General features: G+C 37.0%; 4 protein-coding genes across 4 annotated transcripts; all 4 read left to right on the top strand.

The window, feature by feature from the left end:
• The first annotated feature begins 364 nt into the window (after nt 1-364).
• Nucleotides 365-2436, top strand: LOC107039208 (annexin B9-like). The gene is made up of 3 exons (XM_015258718.1): nt 365-391; nt 726-1107; nt 1877-2436. The coding sequence occupies exons 1-3, from the start codon at nt 365-367 to the stop codon at nt 2434-2436; spliced, it is 969 nt and encodes a 322-aa protein (XP_015114204.1).
• Nucleotides 2437-4928: 2492 nt separating this feature from the next.
• LOC107039254 (annexin B9-like) lies at nt 4929-8058 on the top strand. The gene is made up of 3 exons (XM_015258774.2): nt 4929-4958; nt 5729-6110; nt 7496-8058. Exons 1-3 carry the CDS (start codon nt 4929-4931, stop codon nt 8056-8058), a joined length of 975 nt encoding a protein of 324 aa, XP_015114260.1.
• Nucleotides 8059-13821: 5763 nt separating this feature from the next.
• On the top strand, nt 13822-17055 carry LOC107039234 (myrosinase 1). The gene is made up of 7 exons (XM_015258752.1): nt 13822-13872; nt 14405-14639; nt 14718-15051; nt 15208-15550; nt 15875-16025; nt 16116-16357; nt 16682-17055. The coding sequence occupies exons 1-7, from the start codon at nt 13835-13837 to the stop codon at nt 16824-16826; spliced, it is 1488 nt and encodes a 495-aa protein (XP_015114238.1). The 5' UTR covers nt 13822-13834; the 3' UTR covers nt 16827-17055.
• A 743-nt stretch (nt 17056-17798) lies between these two features.
• On the top strand, nt 17799-21827 carry LOC107039292 (myrosinase 1). The gene is made up of 7 exons (XM_015258844.1): nt 17799-17905; nt 19159-19396; nt 19475-19808; nt 19923-20265; nt 20590-20740; nt 20831-21072; nt 21193-21827. Exons 1-7 carry the CDS (start codon nt 17862-17864, stop codon nt 21362-21364), a joined length of 1524 nt encoding a protein of 507 aa, XP_015114330.1. The 5' UTR covers nt 17799-17861; the 3' UTR covers nt 21365-21827.
• The last annotated feature ends 824 nt before the right edge of the window (nt 21828-22651 follow it).

Below are 22651 nucleotides of genomic sequence, written 5' to 3' on the forward strand. Positions count from 1 at the left end.
TGTGCCACTGCCGTCACATGTGTCTGTCTTTAAATGAGACTGTTGCGTATTGAGTTATCATTGAACTATCGGCCCTTGGAGCAGTAGGTCCTCATTATCCCTTTAATTCCGGTAATTATTGATCAGAGTAACTGTTGCTCGCTCCCTTCCCGTACTAGGGAACACATAAAACTGTAATACATCCGTTTCCCGAAATTTTTCGATGAAAAGTGCGCCAATTCATCACCTTTGCGCGCGAGTACGCCTGTGTTCATGTGTTCACCGGACAATTTCGTCGTCAGTGCCACATAATATCAGCAGAAAAATTAACACTCGAATTTATCGGTTGCAGATCACCCGGAGCAAGTGGAATAACTAGACAAAAATGACTCCTAGATATTGGCCTTATCAGGTGAGAACACGTATGAACAAATACAGTAGAAAAACTTACCGAATTAGCTAGAAAATTCTGTTGTAATTGTCTGGAAATTCTGGGATATTTTCGAACTTTGATTAGTTTAACTGCATTTTGATTTGCAAAAATTACGCTTGTGAAGTTACTATAATGTTATGTGCAGCATACAAAAAAAATCGTATCGTCCACCAAAATGCCTCAACTATTTTCTATTGTAAATCGAACTTCAGATTTTTCTCTCAGTGTGCAAAGCTTCCATTCGCAAGCAAAAAATGTTTAAAGCCCGTCACCCTAGAGTTGTTTTTCACGTATCAACTATTCTTCCCTGCAGTGTACACCAACGGTGTATCCAGTTGAGCAGTTCGATGCAGTCGCTGACGCAGCGTCAATGTGCAAAGCAATGAAGAGTCCTGGTGTCGATGAACAAGCCATAATCGATGTTGTTACGAAACGCGGGATTAAACAGCGTCTAGAGATCGCTGATGTGTACCAGCAACACCACCCAAACACCTTGGTCGATGACCTGAAGAGCAAGCTGTCTGGGAACCTGGAGCATGTCGTCGTGGCCCTCTTGACGCCGCTGCAGGATTACTACGTCAAAGAACTCCACGACGCCATTTCGGGGCGCAAGCCCGACGAGCGGTCGATTATCGAATTATTGTGTACAATCGGTAATTGGGGGATCAAGACTGTCGTGGAGTCTTATAAGAAACGTAAGTGCAACGCAGATAAGAAAGAGTTAACACATGAATGTGGGAATTAGACGCGTTGCCGTAGCCGAAAAATCGGCTTGAATCAAACCGACAAATCGGCTTAAAGCAAACCGAAAAATCGACCTGAATCAACCTGGATCAGACCGATTTTTCGGTCTGATCCAGATCGACTTTTTTTGGGTGCTCCATCCAAATTTTCACTGAAGTTTCCAGGCTTTAGTCTTGAAATATGAAACAAGTGACGGTTTCATTGAAATTTCAGGGAATTTTACCATTAAAAATTCGTGCTTTTCGTGGAAAATTCATGTAAATTTTAAATTTCAGTTAAATTATTCCATGAAAATTAATGGAAATTGGGAAAATTCAAGCAAATGTCCGTGAATTTTCAATTTTTTTAAATTTCAGAGCAATTTCTTATTGAATTATTATGTTTACATTGAAAATTCATGGAAATTTTAAATTTCATTTAAATTATTCCCTGAGAATTAATGGAAATTGGGAAAAATCAAGCAAAAATGTCCGTGAATTTTCAATTTTTTGAAATTTGAGAGCAATTTCTTATTGAATTATCATGTTTACATTAAAAATTCATGGAAATTTCGTAATCTTCATGGTTCTTTAACGGAAAAATCAGGAATTTCCTTGAATTTTCAGGGAAACTTGAAGTTTCGTAGAATTTTTTTCCGTTAAATTGAATTCAGTGTCATTTTCTGGATAATTCAGTCAAATTTTTTTAACAGTGTAATCGTACCCTTCGTTTCCCCTTCAGAATATGGAAAAAGCATAGAGGACGATCTCAAAGATGCTTCCGGCCAATTCAAAAGATTGATCGTCTCCATCTGCCAAGCGAACAGAGACGAGAACGTAGGACTAGACCTCGCTCAAGCTCAGGTGGACGCCAATGATCTGTTCGAAGTTGGTGAGAAGCAGTGGAAAGAAGAGAACTCCCGGTTCAACGCACTAATCATCACCAACAGTTATCAACAACTCCGCCAATTATTCCTGGAATTCGAGAAGATCTCCGGGGATGACATTGAAGTGTCCATTGAGAGGGCCTTCTCCGGAAGTATCAAGAAAGGACTTCTCGCATTTGTCAAATGTACGAAATCAAAGGTCGGCTTTCTCACTGAGAGACTTCACGCTGCCATGCAGGGAATTGGCACCAAAGATCGCGTCTTGATTCGTATCATTGTACTGAGGAGTGAAATCGATCTTGGGGATATTAAGGAGACGTTTGAGAAGCGCTATGGAAAGTCCCTTGAGAGCTGGATTGCTGGAGACACCTCCGGAGATTACAAGAAAGCTCTTCTGTCCATTATTTCCTCATGAGTGAATCGTTGAACTCATTACATAGCATTACGTCAATCATTGCCCCAAAAATTACGTCAAGAATCTCTAGCTTTCCACTCATGTTCAAACTGGTTTCTCCAAGTATCAGATAATTTTTTTTTTATTGTCAATTTCTGATTTTTGAGAAAATGTAATCGAAAATAGTTTATTTTTTTTAATAAAAAATATCAGTTATCATCATATTCGGTTATTTTTCTGAAAACCCACGAGATCCTTTATAGTTTTATTTTTTATTTCATTCTGTCGTCATTCTCTTATTCATCGTTAAATTACTTTCACTCGCACTCAATTTTTTTTTCAATTCATCATCTTTATTAAAATTTTCGATTAGATCAGAAGTCTGCAGAATTTCTTATTGCGTGATGCTTGATGAAATTCAAGTGGGATTATTTTTGTAGAGTGAACGTGATGATGATAATGATTTTTAAATGACGAGTATAATGGGAATTTTTTAATGCTGAGAGCATTGATCAATATCATTAATGACTTTTCAACGATATCAGAATTCTAAAATGATGATTCACGTTATTATTGACTTTTCAATCGCTGTTCTATGATTTGTTCACTCACCTTTGAGGTCCTCCATCCAATGACCGCTAGACTTGTACCTGCAGTTACTCCATGATGAGGAAGAGGCAATTGCACTGGTTGAGTTTTAATACTAAACTCAATTAGCTTACGCACTTGTAATATTTCAATAATTTGAATACAATGGACTTTCCCTGACTCTCACCATCCGTAGCTCGGGGGCGTGATCAAGCGGAGGGGAATGTTTCCCCCAGTGCGCATGGGACGTCGTGCGCGAGAGGGGAAGTGTTGTTTTGTCGGGCGTTATGTTACAGCGTTCTCGCTTAGATCATGCCGTTGTCTCTCTCGCGTAAGCACGCCCCCTGTGCATGTGGAAGTGGTAATCCCTAGCTCGTAGTTCGTGGGATGCCGAGCCCCGAATGCGAAGAGCTAGGGGAAGTCAACTCTATGCAATACAGTGCGAAAGATCCAATGAAAAATATCAGCAACAGACCTCGATAAGACCGACATCATAATTCCACTGGATCTCTGTGTATTTCGGATGTATCAGAAGACTTTCAATCTCATGAATCACTCCCTCTTTGAAGTAATACTTTGAACCCACTCGCACATGGAATTCCCCTGGTTCTCTCCTTATAATCAATTGAGGTTTTCCATCAATTAAATAATAGTTTTCTTTTATTGAATAAATGGTAATAATCAATAACACTAATGATAAGAGTGTCACTGACTATTCATTTGTGACTTTAGAAAGAAATAACTTACTTATCGATGCTTTTAGCTGCCGTCCCAATCTACCACTCATTAATGATGACTCCAACACAAAAATATTCGAAATCATATCCATCGAAAGTTCCATGGTATTGTAAAGAAACCCAGAACAGAATCCACTCGCACATGGAATTCCATAATTAATGTTTCTCTGCCGCAGTGATCTTGGCACCAATTGTTAAATTGGAAATTGATCCGGCAATAGGCGAGGTCATTATTACGATTAGTGTTTGAATGAACAGTCAAAATTGATGTCATTTCTATTATTTAATATTGCTGAACCAATAACAAGATGACGAAAAGTCACTCACGCTCCATTATCGGCGAGAAATGTCATAAGAATTTGATTTCTCCCATTACAAAAAATGCTGTTCAACCAATAACAAGGTGACAAAAAATCAATCACGCCCCATTACCGATGAGAAATGTCATGCGAATTGGATTTCTCCCATTAAAAATTGATATAGGCGTTAGGTAGTAATTAAAAATGAGTTTTGCTGCATTACAAAAAATTTTGTCGAGCCAATAACAAGGTGACAAAAAATCAATCACGCTCCATTATTCGATGAGAAATGTCATACGAATTGGATTTCTCCCTTTAAAAATTGATATAGGCACTAGGTAGTAATTAAAAATAAGTTTCGCTGCATTACAATAGTAATTAGAAGTCGATTGCCGCTCGTTGACTATTAATGGGGTCACAAAATAACATTAATGGACTGTTATTTACCGGACAATCTTTGTACACACGAGGAAGTAAAAGTGGGGGAAGAATTCATCAAATTTTTCTCCCTCTTCTAAAATCTTAATCGGTTGTAGGACTCTCGTCACATGTGTCTGTCTTTAAATGCGACCGTTGGGTGTTGAACTATCATTGAACCGCCGGCCCTTGAACCAGCAGGTCCTCAGTATCCCATTAATTCCGGTAATTATTCATCAGAGGAATTATTTCTCGCTTCCCACAGGGGCCACGCGAAACTGTAACACATCCATTCTCAAAATTTTTAGATAAAAATGGCCCAATCTGTCAACTGTGCGCGAACGTTCATCTGTTTTCGTGTGTTCACTGTGCAATTTCGCCGTCACTACCGGATAATATTAGCAGAAAAATTAACTCACGAATTTATCTGTTGCAGATCTCCCAGAGCAAGAGAATAACGAGACAAGAAAAAATGACTCCGAGACATTATTGGCCCGACAAGGTGAGTGGAAAGTCAAGTAATCGTGGAGTGAACCCTCTGTCGGGGAAAAATGCGAGACGAACAGTGAATTTTTCTCCATTGGCCCGGGAAAATTTACTGAACGTGAGGGCAATTTGTGCGAAACTGTAATATTTCCTCTGCATTGAACGTAAATGATTAGAAATGAATTTTTCTGTAACTGAGAATGAATTATTATTCCAACCGTCAGTATGAACATTCAAATTTTATATTTCATGTCTGCGTGTACGTATGTGATAACTCGAGTATTCGGTGATTAATTTTTAGAAAATTCAACATAAATACAGGGAAATTTGTAGATAAAAATCTGAAATTTTGGCTCATTGTAGCCATAATTCAGTAGCAAAGTGGTAAAACGGTTCAAGTCGATTTTGACTATTGGCCATTTTTCATTGAATATCTCGGAATCTAAGGGAGATAGCTAAATTTTCGTCAAGACCTCTTTTGTAACACTCAATTTGCTCTAGAAAAAAGGTTATTACGAAAATTTCGTTATCTCCTGTAGATTTGGAGATATTCTTCAAAAACTCAACCAAGAGATAAGTCGACTTAAACCGTTTTATTCACTACTGAATTGAGCTCAGCTTTGGCGTGCTGTTGAGCCCAATTAGTCTAGCAGTTAGTGAGATATAACAACTTGTATAAATTTCGTTTTTTCTCAATATCTCAAAAACTACTGCTCCGATTTCGATTTTTCCTTTTTCAAAATACTCGTCTCGACTATTTTTTCATGATTTACTGGTTTGCAGCAGTGCACACCAACGGTGTACCCAGCCGAGGTATTCGATGCAACCGCCGACGCAGCATTGATGTGTCAAGCGATGAAGGGTCCCAGTACTGATGAGCAAGCCATAATCGATGTTATTACGAAACGGGGAATTGTTCAGCGTCTGGAGATCGATGAGTCGTACAAGAAACATCACGGAGACACCTTGCTCAATGATTTCAAGTCCAAGCTGACTGGAAATCTGGGGAATGTTATTACTTCCCTGATGACGCCACTGCACCATTACTACGTTAAAGAACTCCATGACGCTGTTGCGGCTCAGGAGACCGATGAGGAGACGATTATCGAACTATTATGTACACTCGGTAATTGGGGGATCAAGGCTGTCGTGGAGTCTTATGAGAAATGTGAGTGCAACGGTGTTAAAAAAGAGTGAACACATGATTGTGGAATTTTTTATGGGATTTCGTCCCCAGAAAAATTCTTAATTTGAGATTGCGAAGATCTTGAATTAAATTGGAATTTTAGGGAGTCTCAACTTGAGACATTCTAAGTCTCAGCTGGATACTTTAATAGTGTTTAAATGGAGATATTCAAATCACAAATCGTGATTTTCAAGTCGTAAATTTAATTTAACTTCAGAACATCGAAAGTATTAACTTGAGACTTTTGAAAGTCTCAACTTGAGATGTTCGCAAGTCTTAAGGTGTTTCGTGTAAAAAGTCAAAATAATGAAAAAAATAGGAAAATTCATGGCAGAAATCTCGGAGGATGCTGCATCATTGAGAATTTTTGCACAGTTTTTTCAGATCTCAGTCTCAAGAAAACAAATAATGAAATTTGGGTGTTTTTGTGAGCTCTCCAGCTATAACCTCCAAGGTTACCTCACTCTTAATTAAGGAAATTTCCATGGCACCCAAAAAAATAATGAACTATTGAGGAAAAACTAAATTTACGACTTGAAAGTCACAAATGGTGATTTTCAATTCGTAAATTTAATTTAACTTCAGAACATCGAAAGTATTAACTTGAGACTTTTGAAAGTCTCAACTTGAGATGTTCGCAAGTCTTAAGGTGTTTCGTGTAAAAAGTCAAAATAATGAAAAAAAAAAGAAGAAAATTGATGGCAGAAATTTCGAAGTATGCTGCATCATTGAGAATTTTTGCACATTTTTTTCAGATCTCAGTCTCAAGAAAAAAATGATGAAATTTGGGTGTTTTTGTGAGCCCTCCAGCTGTAACTTCCGAGGTTACCCCACTCTCAATTAGGGAAATTTCCATGGCGCCCAAAAAAATAATGAACTATTGAGGAAAAACAAGTGGCTGATAGATCAAATCTTTCTTGAGAACACGTATAAGTTTCAGATTTTTTTCAGACTTCATAAGAAAGTTATTTGAACAAATGATTCGGAAAATTATGAGTTTCGGGGCAATTACGCCCTCACGCGCAGGCGCGTGATTCGAATGTCAGTGAGCATCACGGGAAAGGTATGGGTTGGACCATGTAACTGAGAGAGAGAAAACACTCGACAGGTTTACCAACTCGAGACGCATTTTAATATTATTTCAATAATTAGAAAAACATCCAATAAAAATTATTTGACACCCGTAGGTGATGAGAGAAAAATCAATCAATCTGATAAATAAAATCAATATTAAAAAAAAGTTCAAATGCACACTTAAACAGTTACTTGTAAATTGCAAAATTTCGTGCTCAGCGATTGAATCAGGGCTCGAGAACAATAAGACTTCCCTTCCGTTCCACTAATCAACCCCTTGATGTTTATTTCAGTATATGGAAAGAGTCTGGAAAAAGACCTCAAAGACGACACTTCCGACGACTTCAAAAGACTGGTCGCCGCCCTCTGCCGAGCGAACAGAGACGAGAATGAGGGAATAGACCACTCTCAGGCTCAGTTCGACGCCCAGAGTCTGTTCGAGAGTGGTGAGAAGCAGTGGAGACTATCACAGTCCCGATTCAACTCAATAATCGTCACCCGCAGTTATCGCCAACTCCGTCAATTATTCCTTGAGTACGAGAAGATCTCCGGCGATGACATTGAAGTACCCATTGAGAGGGCCTTCTCCGGAAGTATCAAGAAAGGACTTCTTGCATTGGTCAAATGCGCCAAGTCCAAGGTCGGTTTTTTCACCGAGCGACTCCACGCTGCGATGCAGGGAATTGGCACGAAGGATCGTACCCTGATTCGTATCGTTGTAGCAAGGAGTGAAATCGATCTTGGGGATATTAAGAAGACCTTTGAGAAGCGCTACGGAAAGTCCCTTGAGAGCTGGATTGCTGGGGATACATCTGGGAATTACAAGAAAGCTCTTCTTTCCATCGTTTCCACATAAGTGGATCCTTGAATTAGCATTACCTCAATCAATGTTCAAAAATTATATTCAGAATCTCCAGTTTTCCAAGTGTGTTCAAACCTATTTCCGTTGATGTTAAAGAATTAACATGTATGAAGCAATGCTGTAGGATTGCATATCGAATGCGAATCGCAATTTTCTGTAGGAAATCCTAAAAAATTTCCTGTGGAGAAGTCGAACATTTCTCGTAGGCTTCTCAAATAGGATTTTCTGTAAAATTTCCTGTAGAATCGTCATTAGGGATCAAGGGAAAATTTGGAGAAATGAAGAATGCAACGTTCGTTAATTTGTCATAGATGCGATATTTCGCTAAATATTTTAGATTCTTCAGGCGTCGGAAAGAAATTACGAGTTCCAAATTTTCCTTTGATCCCTAATGAAGATTTATAAACTTGGAGATGAGCAACAAAATTGGTTTTCTGTAGAATTACTCATGGGAAATCCTATGAGGAATGTCCGCATTTTCCAGAATTTCTTATAAAATTTTCTATAGAATTAACCACAAAATTTCCTACAGCGTATTTAAAAGGATTTTGTATAGAATTCTCTATAGCATTCTATCCTTTTGTATTTTTCAAATCAAACCCTACAGGAAATCCCGTGGGAAATGTCCGAATTCTCTACAAGATTTTCTATAACACTTTCTATAGATTTCAATGGAGAATATTCTAGAGCACTTTTTATGGGATTTTGTATATGATTACCCCTAGGATTTCCTACCGTATTTTTTCATGCATATTTTGCCAAGCTCAAATTTATGATTGAGGAAAATCATTATAAACAATGACCCATTGTTTTAAATAAAAAATTTAGGGCTGATACAAGAGGAGGCAAGTTAACTCATTGAGTCAAGTCCTGATACCCCTCTTCTTGCTTTTTTGCAATACGCTGACAGAAAAACAACAAAGTTCTCTCAAAGTTTGAGAAAGTTGAACAAAGTTCTACTTTCTCAAACAAGTTTTACTTGTGCCAAGAAAATAGTTTTTTGAAAATGATCAAAAACGGATTTTTTTGTGCCAAATATAGAGTGCGCCGGAATGAAAAAATTTAGTCGCAAAAATAGCTTTAGTAACAGGGACAATGGAAAGAAAAACCTGTTTTCTAGGGATATAACTTAAATTAATACCCAGATTTATTGATTGGATATTCAAAATTGTTAGCTGATCGATGGATCAAAATTCTCTCCGCGTAATGAAGTCCCTCTAGATGTTGGTCTCCTTCCTTTGTCATTTGGTTGATCCAGTCAACAGTAGTTGCTAAATTCGTGTAAACGGTGGGATATTCATAGGCGCAGGATGGACTCCAGGATGCTAAACCTAAAATAACAACAATTTTATGACACTCCGTGTCACGTTTTCGAACGTACATCAATCAACATGTGTTTTTCCTCGTAACTCAGCAATAAAAATTCAACTCCTTCAATGTAAATCATCGAGACAGTTTAACTGTTTTGAGCTCTACTTCCAGAGTTCATAGCAGAGATGTCAGACAAGACACTTGACTCTAAATTTAAATGTGTCAAAATTATATTCATTAAACGGAAGTATTTTTGTCTTTAAATAGTTAATTTAATAATCAACAGTGACTAGATTTGGTAGTCTACATAAATGTGTCTGTTCCAGAAAAGAAACCACAGTTCGATACATCTCGTACGTTAATCTAGACTGATATTCAGATTCAACGAATTAATATTTTGAGGAAATTATTTACTAGTCTACTGTCTGCATATGACTTATCAATTGATTCGATGTATCTAGTTTATTGTCTACATTTAATTTGAGAAGTGGAAGCTGAGGATCCACGATCTCCCATATATCCACGGTAGAAATTATCTGCGTCCCGTTTATCTACGGTCCAAGTTACCGTGGAGCGTGTGAACACGCACGAAACAATTTAATAGAAAAACCTATCGAATTCGTTAGAAAATTCTATTGAATTTCTATTAAACTTTCTGTTAGTTTTTGGCCGATTCTATTGACATGTTCATCAATAGAAAACATTCAATAGGAAAAGTTAATAGAATTCGATTTTTCTATACAACTTATTCTTTTCATATACTTTCCATAGAATTTGCTCGACTCAAATTTTCTAAGTTTTTTTCATTCCATTTTTCTTTTCTTCTCATTAAGAAAATCAAACGAAAAAACTTGGAAAATTTGAGCCGAGGAAGTTCTATAGAAAATATCTCAATAGAATAAGTTATATAGAAAACTTGAATTCTATTGACTTTTTCTACTGAATATTTTCTATTCAACATTTCAATAGAATTTTCAAACGAATTCGATGGGTTTTGCAATTAAATTTTTTCGTCCGTGAATAGACACTGCCCGAATTCTCACACCCACACTGTTTTTTAGAATCATGAGCATCATACGTTACTCACCAACAACTGTGTTGTTGACGACACCTGGAGAACCTGTATCACCGACGCACGGCCCGTGCCCATAGTTAAATACACAGAACATTCGCGGTGTGATACTGGAATGTCCTAGACTATGCCCACATGTTTCTTGACTTATCACCGGTATGATGTTTGCATTGATTACAGGAGATGGAGGTCCAAGTAACTGAAATCAATTTCAACTTTTCTGTCACAAATGTCAAAACTCCTCATCAGATCAAACAATTCTGCAGAATTTCTTTGACAAACGCGATGATGATAATTATTCCTAATGATGAGTAAAATGCGAGATTTTTCAATGATGAGAATAATGATCAATATCATTAATGATTTTCCAACGATATTATGATTCGGAAATGATGATTAATATCATTACTGATTCTTCAACGATTTTATTCGCTTGATTGCTGTATTGTACGCAATTGATCTATGTTTGGTCACTCACCTTTGTGGCCCCCCATCCAACGACTGCTAGATTTGTCCCTGCAGTTACTTCATGATGAGGAATAGGCAATTGCACTGGTTGAGTTTTAATACCAAACTCAATTGGCTTACGCACCTGTAATATTTCAATAATTTGAATACAATGGACTTTCCCTGACTCTCACCATCCGTAGGTCGGGGGCGTGATTAAGCGGAGGGGAATGCTTCCCCCAGTGCGCATGGGACGTCGTGCGCGAGAGGGGAAGTGTTGTTTTGTCGGGCGTTATGTTACAGCGTTCTCGCTTAGATCATGCCGTTGTCTCTCTCGCGTAAGCACGCCCCCTGTGCATGTGGAAGTGGTAATCCCTAGCTCGTAGTTCGTGGGATGCCGAGCCCCGAATGCGAAGAGCTAGGGGAAGTCAACTCTATGCAATTCAGTGCGAAAGATCCAATGAAAAATATCAGCAACAGACCTCGATAAGACCGACATCATAATCCCACTGGATCTCTGTGTATTTCGGATGTATCAGAAGACTTTCAATCTCATGAATCACTCCCTCTTTGAAGTAATACTTTGAACCCACTCGCACATGGAATTCCCCTGGTTCTCTCCTTATAATCAATTGAGGTTTTCCATCAATTAAATAATAGTTTGCTTTTATTGAATGTAAATGGTAATAATCAATAACACTAATGATATGAGTGCTACTGATTATTCATTTGTGACTTAAGAAAGAAATAACTCACTTATCGATGCATTTAGCTGCCGTCCCAATCCACCACTCATTAATGATGACTCCAACGCAAAAATGTTCGAAATCATATCCATCGAAAGTTCCATTGTATTGTAGAGAAACCTAGACCAGAATATTTTTGCTATTTGCTGTCATTCGTTTTTTAGGAATTTAAATAATTGTTTGATTTATATTTACGCACGATGTACGGATACTCCTCGATTGATGTTTCTGTGCCACCAATAATTCTGACCTCAGCTGTACAGTTTAAAATTAATTAGTAAATTCTGATTATTTCGATATTAAATAGAATTTTCACGCTTATTGGAGGAATTCAAGCGTTTGTATTTGAAATTTCATTCAATATTCCCGAATTCAACTATTCTAATAACAATATCTATGAAATTTCAATGTCAATTATAAAATAAAAAACAGTAAATTTGAAAAATCAAATAATAATTCAATTCGTAATTGAATATTATTTAATTCAAGTGTTCATTAAAATTTATTAAATTCACGTTTTTTAAAACTAGATTTTTAAGATTTCGTTAATAAATAAAAAATCCATCGAATTCGATTTTTTCAATAAATCATTCTGATGCTATTATCTACAGAATGAGCAATTTTTTCTTCTCTCTTTCTCGATGAGAAAAAAAAGTAAATAAGCTTGAGCAATTATTCCGAAAAATTTCTATTGAAAGAATATCAACAGAATAATTTTCATAAAGAAATAAAAACCATTCAGATTATTGCATCAGAAAAAAACAAGAAATTTCCAATAGAATAGAAGTTAGTTCATACATGGAATGCTTTCTATAACACTTCCAAATCCCAACGAAGCAAAAACCGTAATAATTAACAAACGCATTCTCCTGCACTTACTGAACCCCTCATGTTCTCAATTAGCTATTTAATAGCAGCTATTGTCATTGGTATTCAGCATTGAATGACGAAGGAAACTAAAGGAAGGTCCCAAAAAAACGTAATCCCATCCCAAGGGACGACACAATTCATTGATAAATGTCATTGAACAGCTCATGTTAGGCAGGGACTCTACTCCATTTTTATCAAATCATTGTTTGTTTCTCTCTCCACGTACAGCAAGAACAAAGCCATTATCTTCTGATAACTCATTGAATGTAATCTGGAAAATTTTCCCATCAAAGTAATCTGTTTTCATTCACTTTGATATTTCTAATAAATTACTCTTTCGAAAAAAGGTATTTCCTTCATAAAAAAAGTATGGACAATATCTCGAGCGAGTGGAGAAAGTAATGCGGTTTTCATGAGTACAACCGTCTTGCGTCGAATTTTCATGAAGCCCGCCTAACAAACAAAAAATAATTTAATAATATTCTATGAAACATGAATGAACACAATTGTATTTTAATATTGATATTTTTTCAAACATTTCCCTCTTATAAATAAATAATAAAACTTGTTTGCTAAAGGGTGGATTATTTTTCATGAGGTGTCGAAAAAATTCGTGATTTTTTCACATCTAATGAAAACAAATTCAGATTTTAATCTTTGATTACAATGGAAATGGCGATTTTCATATAAGACACTGGGTTAAATCCTGATTTTTAAACATTTCTTCTTTGAAAAACCAAAACAATAATTAAATCGAAAAAAAAATTATAATTCCGAATCTACTCGAGTTTTCTGCATTTTTTTGCAGTTTTCAATAATCTTCGAATTTACCGTACGGGTATAGCTACTTTGACACTGATTTAACCTTGGGAGTGAATTTTATTTTTTATTCCTGGGATAAATTTGAGATACTCTCCCGGGTAAAATAATCCATATCGGACATCCAAATTTACTTTTTTTCTTATCTGACGCTTTCGTTACCCGAAGCTGGAGCAACCGGGCCTAAGTCAAACAGGGCGGAATAGATTGGTGACAAAAAACGTTAAATTCTTGTTTTAAAAGAGGATAAAGTTTTCAAAATATTATATTAGTCGTAAATTAACCTGAGTGATCTCAATGGTTAACTCCGAGGATCGCTGAGTCTATACAGTATGTGTCAATAATATGACAGTCAGCGATAAGATTTCGACTGCCACTATCGACCAATTTATCCGCATGGTCTTACATTGACCAATAAAAACAATGAGATTGACCCCTTTATCATGGATGTGGGGCACATCCGGGAGAGCATAGTCGCGAATGTACATTATATTTCGAGACGGAGATGTGGAAGGTTGTGAGATTATTGTGGATACTTTCAGGGTGAGAGAAATATTGACTTGATATTGCATTGGTAGTTTTATTTTTCATCGGATTATTCCAACAATCGAAGAGTTAATATTTCAGTGAGTGAATTCATGGATTGTCGAATTGATGAAGAAACTATAATGAAATAAGAAATCCATTTAGAAAAATATTAGTTTAGAAATAAATTACATTTAAGAAAAACAATTGTTAATATATATTATAAATTTATTACGTTTTTTAAAATAAATAAATGCATAAACAAATATATAAATATGTTGAAGAAAAAATATGGAGGAAAATTTGGTGATTCGAAATATCAAAATGCAAAGTGTGATTTATCAAGGAAAGGAAAGAGAAGAGAGATTATCAAGGAAAGAGAGAAATTTTTTATACGAATATGATTGCATATACTTGATAGAGAGACGACATTAATTTTATTAAATTTCATTGTTGAGAGACTCCCTTGCAAGAAGAGGCATTTTCAGTGGACAAATCAATTTGAAAACACGACGGAATCGAATTGTTAAATTGAATGGAATTGTTTCAGAGTTCTCGCCAATGATGATGTTTACTTGAAAATTCCCACTGGATTCACCATCGGGGCATCCAGCGCGGCTTATCAAATCGAAGGAGGCTGGAATGCGAGTGATAAAGGAGTGAGCGTGTGGGACTGGTTTACACATGAAAAAAATTGGCTCATAACTGACAGATCAAATGGAGATATCGCATGTGATTCTTATCACAAGTATAAGGAAGATGTTGATATAATGAAGGATATTGGGGTAATGATTCGATCTGTTATGATTGGAATGATTGAAATCGATTGATTTAATCATTGGAATTGTGTATTTACTTTTCAGTTAAAGCATTACCGCTTTTCATTGAGTTGGACGAGAATTTTACCGACGGGATTGCCGGACAAAATTAGCCAAGATGGATTGCAGTATTATAAAGATCTTATTAAGGAGCTACGGTCGAAGGGAATCGAGCCTTTCGTCACGATATATCACTGGGATCATCCGGAATTCATGAGTCGTTTGGGGTCATGGACTAATGAAGTGATGGTGGAATGGTTTGTTGAGTATGCCCGAGTTGTGTTTAGGGAGCTTGGATCTATGGTCAAATTCTGGACTACTGTCAATGAGCCAAATAATTATTGTGAACAGTCTTATGGGGGCAAGAAGCAAGCACCAGGTAAATCGATCGGAAGACCTTTTCATTCTCGACGTCCCTAGATATTCGGGCACTTTCAACTAGTTGATGTACAATAACTTATCATTAAGATCATTGCTCTACGATTGGTGAATCAGAGCTGAAAATAATATATTTTATTCTGTTCATCATCTGCAGGAATGGATTTACCATTTTTCGGAAACTATCTCTGTCTCCATAATCTCCTGAAAGCTCATGCCAGAGTCTACCAGATTTACAATGAGGAGTTCAGAGCTAAGCAGAAAGGAAAAATTGGAATAGTCATTCCCTGCAGACACAATTTCCCCAAAGTCGAGAATGACACAGAATCAGCGAGAATAGCATTTGAGTTTGATTGTGGCTGGGCGGCGAATCCCATATTTTCCAAGGATGGAGATTATCCAGCAGTGATGAAGCAGAGGATTAAAGAGAACAGCCAATTGGAGGGTTTACCATTCTCGAGATTACCTGAATTCTCACCTTATTGGATCAATCTTATAAGGTCATTAACGAGGCTGATGGAAATTATCGAAACAATTTTAGAATCATCTGCAAACGAGATAAGAAACATATCAGTCGGATAGATTGAATAGACAAAGGGAAATCTACCCATCTTCTTCTATTCCACAATTTCTATGAATATTTCTATACAAACTGCGCTGAAAAACTAATCAGAATTTCAATCGAATCTTTTTGCGAAGGCGCTAGGTTTTTTTGTTGAATTTTTGCCGACGTGTTATCATTTCGTAAAATTCCCAGATCGGAATTATCCTTCTCTGTTACTTTCTACAACTTCACCACTGAAATATTCTCACTTCTGTTTCAGAGGATCATCTGATTATTTTGGACTCAATCATTACACGTCCAAGATGGTTGAACCAGTTCCAAGGAACAACGGCACTCCGTGGTACCAGGACTCTGGCGTAAGGGTGTTCATCAATGAAAGTTGGCCTGAATCGCCCTCTGACTGGCTGCGTGTAATCACTTTCATTTCCATCAACTAGAACTAGAGAACAATACAATACGTCTCATCCTCGTGAGATTCACCTGTTGACATTTTGGTACAGGTCGTTCCTGAGGGTCTCGGAGGTGTCCTCAGAGACATCAAAGAAGCCTACAAAAATCCACCAGTTTATATACTAGAGAATGGAGTTTCATCTTATCCAGGGATTGCCGACTACAAGAGAATAGAATTTTTGTACGGCTACATGAAGTCAATGCTTCTAGCTACGAACCGAGATGGTTGTAATGTCAAAGTTTACACTGTATGGAGTCTCCTGGATAATTTCGAATGGGATAGAGGATACACGTGAGTTGACAATTCCAAGTCATGAAACATCACGTATGAAAAATAAAAAAAATTTCATTGGATAAAATCGATCGATTACAATTCTTTTAAAAAATGATTCTATTGAGACTGTTTGAAAATTTATGAGGTTCCATATAAAATTGGCGGAAACTACGTAAAGACTTTCCAAAGCGGATCAATAGTATTCTCTAGTAAATATTCTACGATTTTCATTTGAATTTTTTCATACCTGATTAGCTGACACCTTCTATCAGTTCTCGATTACGATTTTAAAAGTTTCTGACACTATTAAAATTCCACATTTCCTGGATTAAAATTTTTTAGTGAGCGTTTTGGCCTGGTCGAAGTGGACTTCAATCATCCGAATCGAACGAGGACCCCGAGACTCTCAACCCAGTGGCTCAAAGAAATTATTGCTGAAGGAAAATTGATGAGGCTGAAGGATACTCAACTATTCAATGAATTATAAGAGACAATATTTCAGCTCATAGAAATTCTAATTGCTGTTTTGTCCTAAATAACTGTATGTATGCGAAAATTGTATAGATGCATATACTTCACGAAAACTATCCAGCGATCGGTCGACAGCCATTGCACTTGTAATATTTTGTGATATTATTAGAATTTGCAGCTTTCTGTTACTAGGGTTTTTTATCTTAATTGAAATTTGAAAATAATAAAATAATTCATAATTTAAATTGTCTATTAACTATTGAGTAAATAATTCTAATTTTTTTTCAGAAATGCCTCATTCTTGTCTGGTCTTGTAATTTTTGGATTTTTCTCTTGTCTTGTCTTGTTCCAATTGACAAGAGATACATCCTCTCTTGTCTTGTTGGATATGAGCGAGAGAAAAAAATTCTTGTCTTGTCTCGCGTTCTCTTGTGCAACTCAACAATTTTTTTTTATTCCGTGAGATTGGTAAATGGAATTTTCCTCGTTTGGCACGAACGGCTCGTGATTATTTGACCATTTGCGTATCCAGTGTTCCTTCAGAAAGGTTGTTTTCAGAGGCGGATCTCAATATCTGAAAACACCGGAGTCGATGGAGTAATAAAAAAGTTGAGTGCATCCAAAAGTTTAGTGAACTTCCAAGGTTTTTCTTTTCCGAATCAAATCAAACGTCGCCAATCAAATCATTAACACATATTTCCGTGAAGAAACTGTCGTAAAATGGTGTCATCAAGTTTACATACAGAAGAATGCATTCGCGTTCGATTCGTTACGGTAATATCTCAATCAACAATCGAGACAGGGCACGTGTTCATCTGGAAGGCGCGCGTGCCGAATGTTCTATCTCGGTTATTGTTATTACGATAAATCAAACGTGGATGCATTGCGAATAATATAACGCATTGCTATACGATTTCGACAGTTACTTCTGATTGAACGTGCGGATTGCCTTTCAAGGACCGAATAAAAAGACTGGATCACTGTGACCCCTTTGTCATTGAGGTGAACCGATCCAGAGAAGAATAATCCCAAGTGCCACTTGCACTTTGAGATGGACATTTTGACCTTTCTAGGGTTATTGAGTTCTCTAATAGGGTAAGAAAATTATCTGCTTGCTATACTTAATTGTTGTTTGGATTTTTAGTGAAACTATTTTCATAGAATTGACGAGAATTCTTATAGAATTCTATTCAACAGAATCTGGCGCTGATTTTTTTCATTAAATTTTTTCTCTCGGAACCTCACACCCATCCGATTTCCATTCTCATTCATAGAGCTTCGATTTGAATCATCATATTACCTCAATTTTTTTTCAAGAAAAACAGAACCGTCTAAAAGCGTAATTTGAAAATTTTAGGATAATTTTAGAGTTCAAACCCTCTGCACCCGCTTTTTTCCTATAATAATATATTATAGACACATATACACACACACGTATGGATGAGGTCTAAAAATTGCATTTTCGAACTTTTTGGATTATACTGGGTTCACATAACACAAAAAAGTCAAAACTTGAATTTCATGATTTTTTCCCCCTCATGTATGAAAAAATGCTATAGGATCTCCTATAGGATATCCTATAGGAAATCCTATGGAGAATTCGAACATTTCCGATAGGATTTTTCTGATAGGATTTCCTATCGGATTTCCCACAGGATTTCCTATAGAATTTCCTATCAGATTTATGACCCTAATCCTGACCCTTGTGGCCGATTGATTTCGAGTCTAATTTTGTGTGTTACTTTCTATAGAAAACCCTATAGTGAATTCTATAGGAAATCCTATAGAAAATCCTATAGGAAATCCCACCAGAAAAATCCTATAGGAAATGTTCGAATTCTCCATAGGAAATGTTCGAATTCTCCATAGGATTTCCTATAGGATATCCTATAGGATTTCCTATAGGAACTCCTATAGGAAATTCTATAGGATTTTTTCATCCGTGCTAAATCGCATTCAGTGTCGCTGTCCTGAAAGTGGGTAGTCGACTGTCCATGAAATTTCATTTTGTTTCTAACAGTGTGAATCAACTTCGTACATTCACACCGAAAAATGGGTTCACGTATTTTCACGCCGTTTAATGTGGACTCAGAGCCGAAATTCACTCTGGATTTTTTATTGTGTTGAACGATTACAAAGTTTCCATTCGGAAGCAAAAACCGCGCGGTAATGCTGAGCAATTCTTTAACAGAATCGGCCAAAAAGTAATAGAATTTTCAATAGAAATGCAATAGAATTTTCGATCGAATTCACTAGATTTTTCTATGAAATTTGTTCGTAGACACATTAGGTTGAGAGTTGAATGTAAAATATCGCGGTTTTTCAAAGTTTTCCCCTAAAATTTGCAGTTCCGGAGCTTCCGTACAGAGTGATTACCTCAAATTTCCCCAAGGATTCAGCATCGGAACAGCCTCCTCCTCTTATCAAGTCGAAGGAGCCTGGAATGCAAGTGATAAAGGAGTGAGCGTGTGGGACTGGTTCACACACGAGAAAAATGAGTTCATAATTGATGGATCAAATGGAGATGTTGCATGTGATACCTATCACAAGTATAAGGAAGATGTTCAGATAATGAAGAATATTGGGGTAATGATCCGATCGGACATGCTTCCAACGATTGAAATCGGTTGATTTAATCATCGGAATTATTCGTTTATGTTTCAGTTGAAGCATTATCGTTTTTCACTGAGTTGGACGAGAATTTTACCGAACGGATTTCCGAACAAAATTAGCCAGGATGGATTGCAGTATTATAAGGATCTTATTGACGAGCTGCGGTCGAACGGGATCGAGCCTTTCGTTACGATATACCACTGGGATCATCCGGAATTCATGAATCGCTTCGGGTCATGGACTAATGCACTGATGGTGAAATGGTTCGCTGAGTATGCCCGAGTTGTCTTCAGGGAGCTTGGGCCTAGAGTTAAATTCTGGACTACTATCAATGAGCCGAACAATTACTGTGAACAGTCTTCCGGGGGCAAGAGCCAAGCACCAGGTAAATTAATCAGGGAATCTCTTCATTTTCTACATCCCCAGATTTTCGGGGACTTTAAGATCACGAGGAATCAGACGTAAAAATAATATATTTGAATCTCTTCACCATCTTTAGGAATGGATTTAGCATTCTCCGGAAGCTATCTCTGTCTTCATAATCTCCTGAAAGCCCACGCCAGAGCTTACCATATTTACAACGAGGAGTTCAGAGCTACGCAGAATGGAAAAATTGGGATAGTCATGCCGTGCAGACACAATTTTCCCAAATATGAGAATGACACTGAAGCAGCGAGAATAGCATTTGAGTTTGATTGTGGCTGGGCGGCGAATCCCATATTTTCCAAGAATGGAGATTATCCAGCAGTGATGAAGCAGAGGATTAAAGAGAACAGCCAATTGGAGGGTTTACCATTCTCGAGATTACCTGAATTCTCACCTTATTGGATCAATCTTATAAGGTCATTAACGAGGCTGATGGAAATTATCGAAACAATTTTAGAATCATCTGCAAACGAGATAAGAAACATATCAGTCGGATAGATTGAATAGACAAAGGGAAATCTACCCATCTTCTTCTATTCCACAATTTCTATGAATATTTCTATACAAATCGCGTTGAAAAACTAATCAGAATTTCAATCGAATCTTTTTGCGAAGGCGCTAGGTTTTTTTGTTGAATTTTTGCCGACATGTTATCATTTCGTGAAATTTCCACAAAGGAATTATCCTCCTCTGTTACTTTCTACAACTTCACCACTGAAATATTCTCACTTCTGTTTCAGAGGATCATCTGATTATTTTGGACTCAATCATTACACGTCCAAGATGGTTGAATCAGTTCCAAGGAAGAGGGGTACTCCGTGGTACCAGGAGTCTGGCGTAAGGGTGTTCGTCAATGAAAGTTGGCCTGAATCGCCCACTAACTGGCTGCGTGTAATTACTTTCATTTCCATCAACTAGAACTAGAGAACAATACAATACGTCTCATCCTCGTGAGATTCACCTGTTGATATTCTGGTACAGGTCGTTCCTGAGGGCCTCGGAGGTGTTCTCAGAGACGTCAAAGAAGCCTACGGCAATCCACCAGTTTATATACTAGAGAATGGAGTTTCATCTTATCCAGGTGTTGCCGACTACAACAGAATCGAATTTTTGTACGGCTACATGAAGTCAATGCTTCTAGCTATGAACCGAGACGGTTGTAATGTCAAAGTTTATACTGTATGGAGTCTCCTGGACAATTTCGAATGGGACAGAGGATACACGTGAGTTGACAATGGAAAAATAATGAATAATAATGAATATTTCATCAATATTTCAGGATAATGTTCATGAAATGAAAATCATTTTTCTAAGTTTGCATTTTCTGTTTTTGAATTTTTCAGTGAGCGCTTTGGACTGATCGAAGTGGACTTCACACATCCGAACCGCACGAGGACTCCTAGGCTCTCAACAGGGTGGCTTAAGAAAATCATTGCCAAAGGGCGATTGATAGCGTTTAATAATACTGAATTGAGCGTAAATTATCGCGCATTTAACATGTGTACAGGGAACTAATTACGATAGAAAATATTTCAGCAACGCTATTGGAATTCCATATGCGGAACGTCCTAATTAACTATTACTCAGCTAATTAATATTGTTGTGTAGATTATAATGTATTTGACATATATTTAGAAAATTAATTATGAAAGAAAATATTCCAGTAAATCATGACACTTTTGCTTATCAGCTTCGTCAGCAGTTTTTATATCTTGAACGTCCTCGTCAATAGTTGCTTCGTCATATTGTTTTGTGTCGAAATACTTCGGCTGACTGGTTATGTACAATAATCAGTTGCAAGTCAACCTGGAACGGATAGCTTTGGGTATAATAAAAACGATATTTTAGGCAGAAAAAAATATATTTCTTCGCAATAACCATATAACAATTGAAGATTTAATTGAACCTGATGTGGCTGTTTGCACTTGTTTAAGTGCAATCATATTAATTATGAATAAAAGGAAAAAAATGGACTGTATTATCCCTAGGCCAATTTTACTTGGTTAAACCCTACATGTTTTAAGGTATAAATGACATTTTATAATTACCTATTCAAATAGTTGCGCCAAAAAAATTACGCGCTGAAAAAAAATATCGCGGAAGTGCGCGTTGGTTTAGTGGTCAGGGCGTAGGATAAGTAATGGTAGGATTCCGGGTTTGAGATTCGTCGGAATAATTAGCGATAACAAATTCGGCTTTTTAATCGATCACCGTAGCATGAAAAAGTGGTTTCCCCCTCCTTGAGACAAGACTAAACTTCAATTTCAACGTAAGTAGCATTTGTCACAATGATGTTAATATCGCGATTTAACGCGAAGTGTGAATTTCACGATTTAACGCAAGGTGTGAACTTCGTGATTTACCGCAAAGTATGAACTTCGCGATTTAACGCAAAGTATGAACTTCGCAATTTAATGCGAAGTGTGAACTTCGTGATTTACCGCAAAGTATGAACTTCGCGATTTAACGCAAAGTATGAACTTCGCAATTTAATGCGAAGTGTGAACTTCGTGATTTACCGCAAAGTATGAACTTCGCGATTTAACGCAAAGTGTGAACTTTGCGATTTAATGCGAAATGTGAACTTCGCGATTTCTCGCGAAGATCGCCGGCATTTGGAAATGTCCCGGACAATAGTGGTTTCCCCCTTTCCTCCTTGAGACAAGTCTAAACTTCGATTTCAACTTAAGTAGCATTTGTCACAATGATGTTAACATTGCAATTTAACGCGAAGTTTGAACTTCACGAATTCTCGCTATGGGGCATTTGAAAATGCCGCGTACAGAGTAAGTTCTACGGAAA

This window comes from Diachasma alloeum, unplaced genomic scaffold, assembly GCF_001412515.2.
Source record: "Diachasma alloeum isolate Michigan unplaced genomic scaffold, Dall2.0 Dall_scaffold_00295, whole genome shotgun sequence".
Classification (NCBI taxonomy): domain Eukaryota; kingdom Metazoa; phylum Arthropoda; class Insecta; order Hymenoptera; family Braconidae; genus Diachasma; species Diachasma alloeum.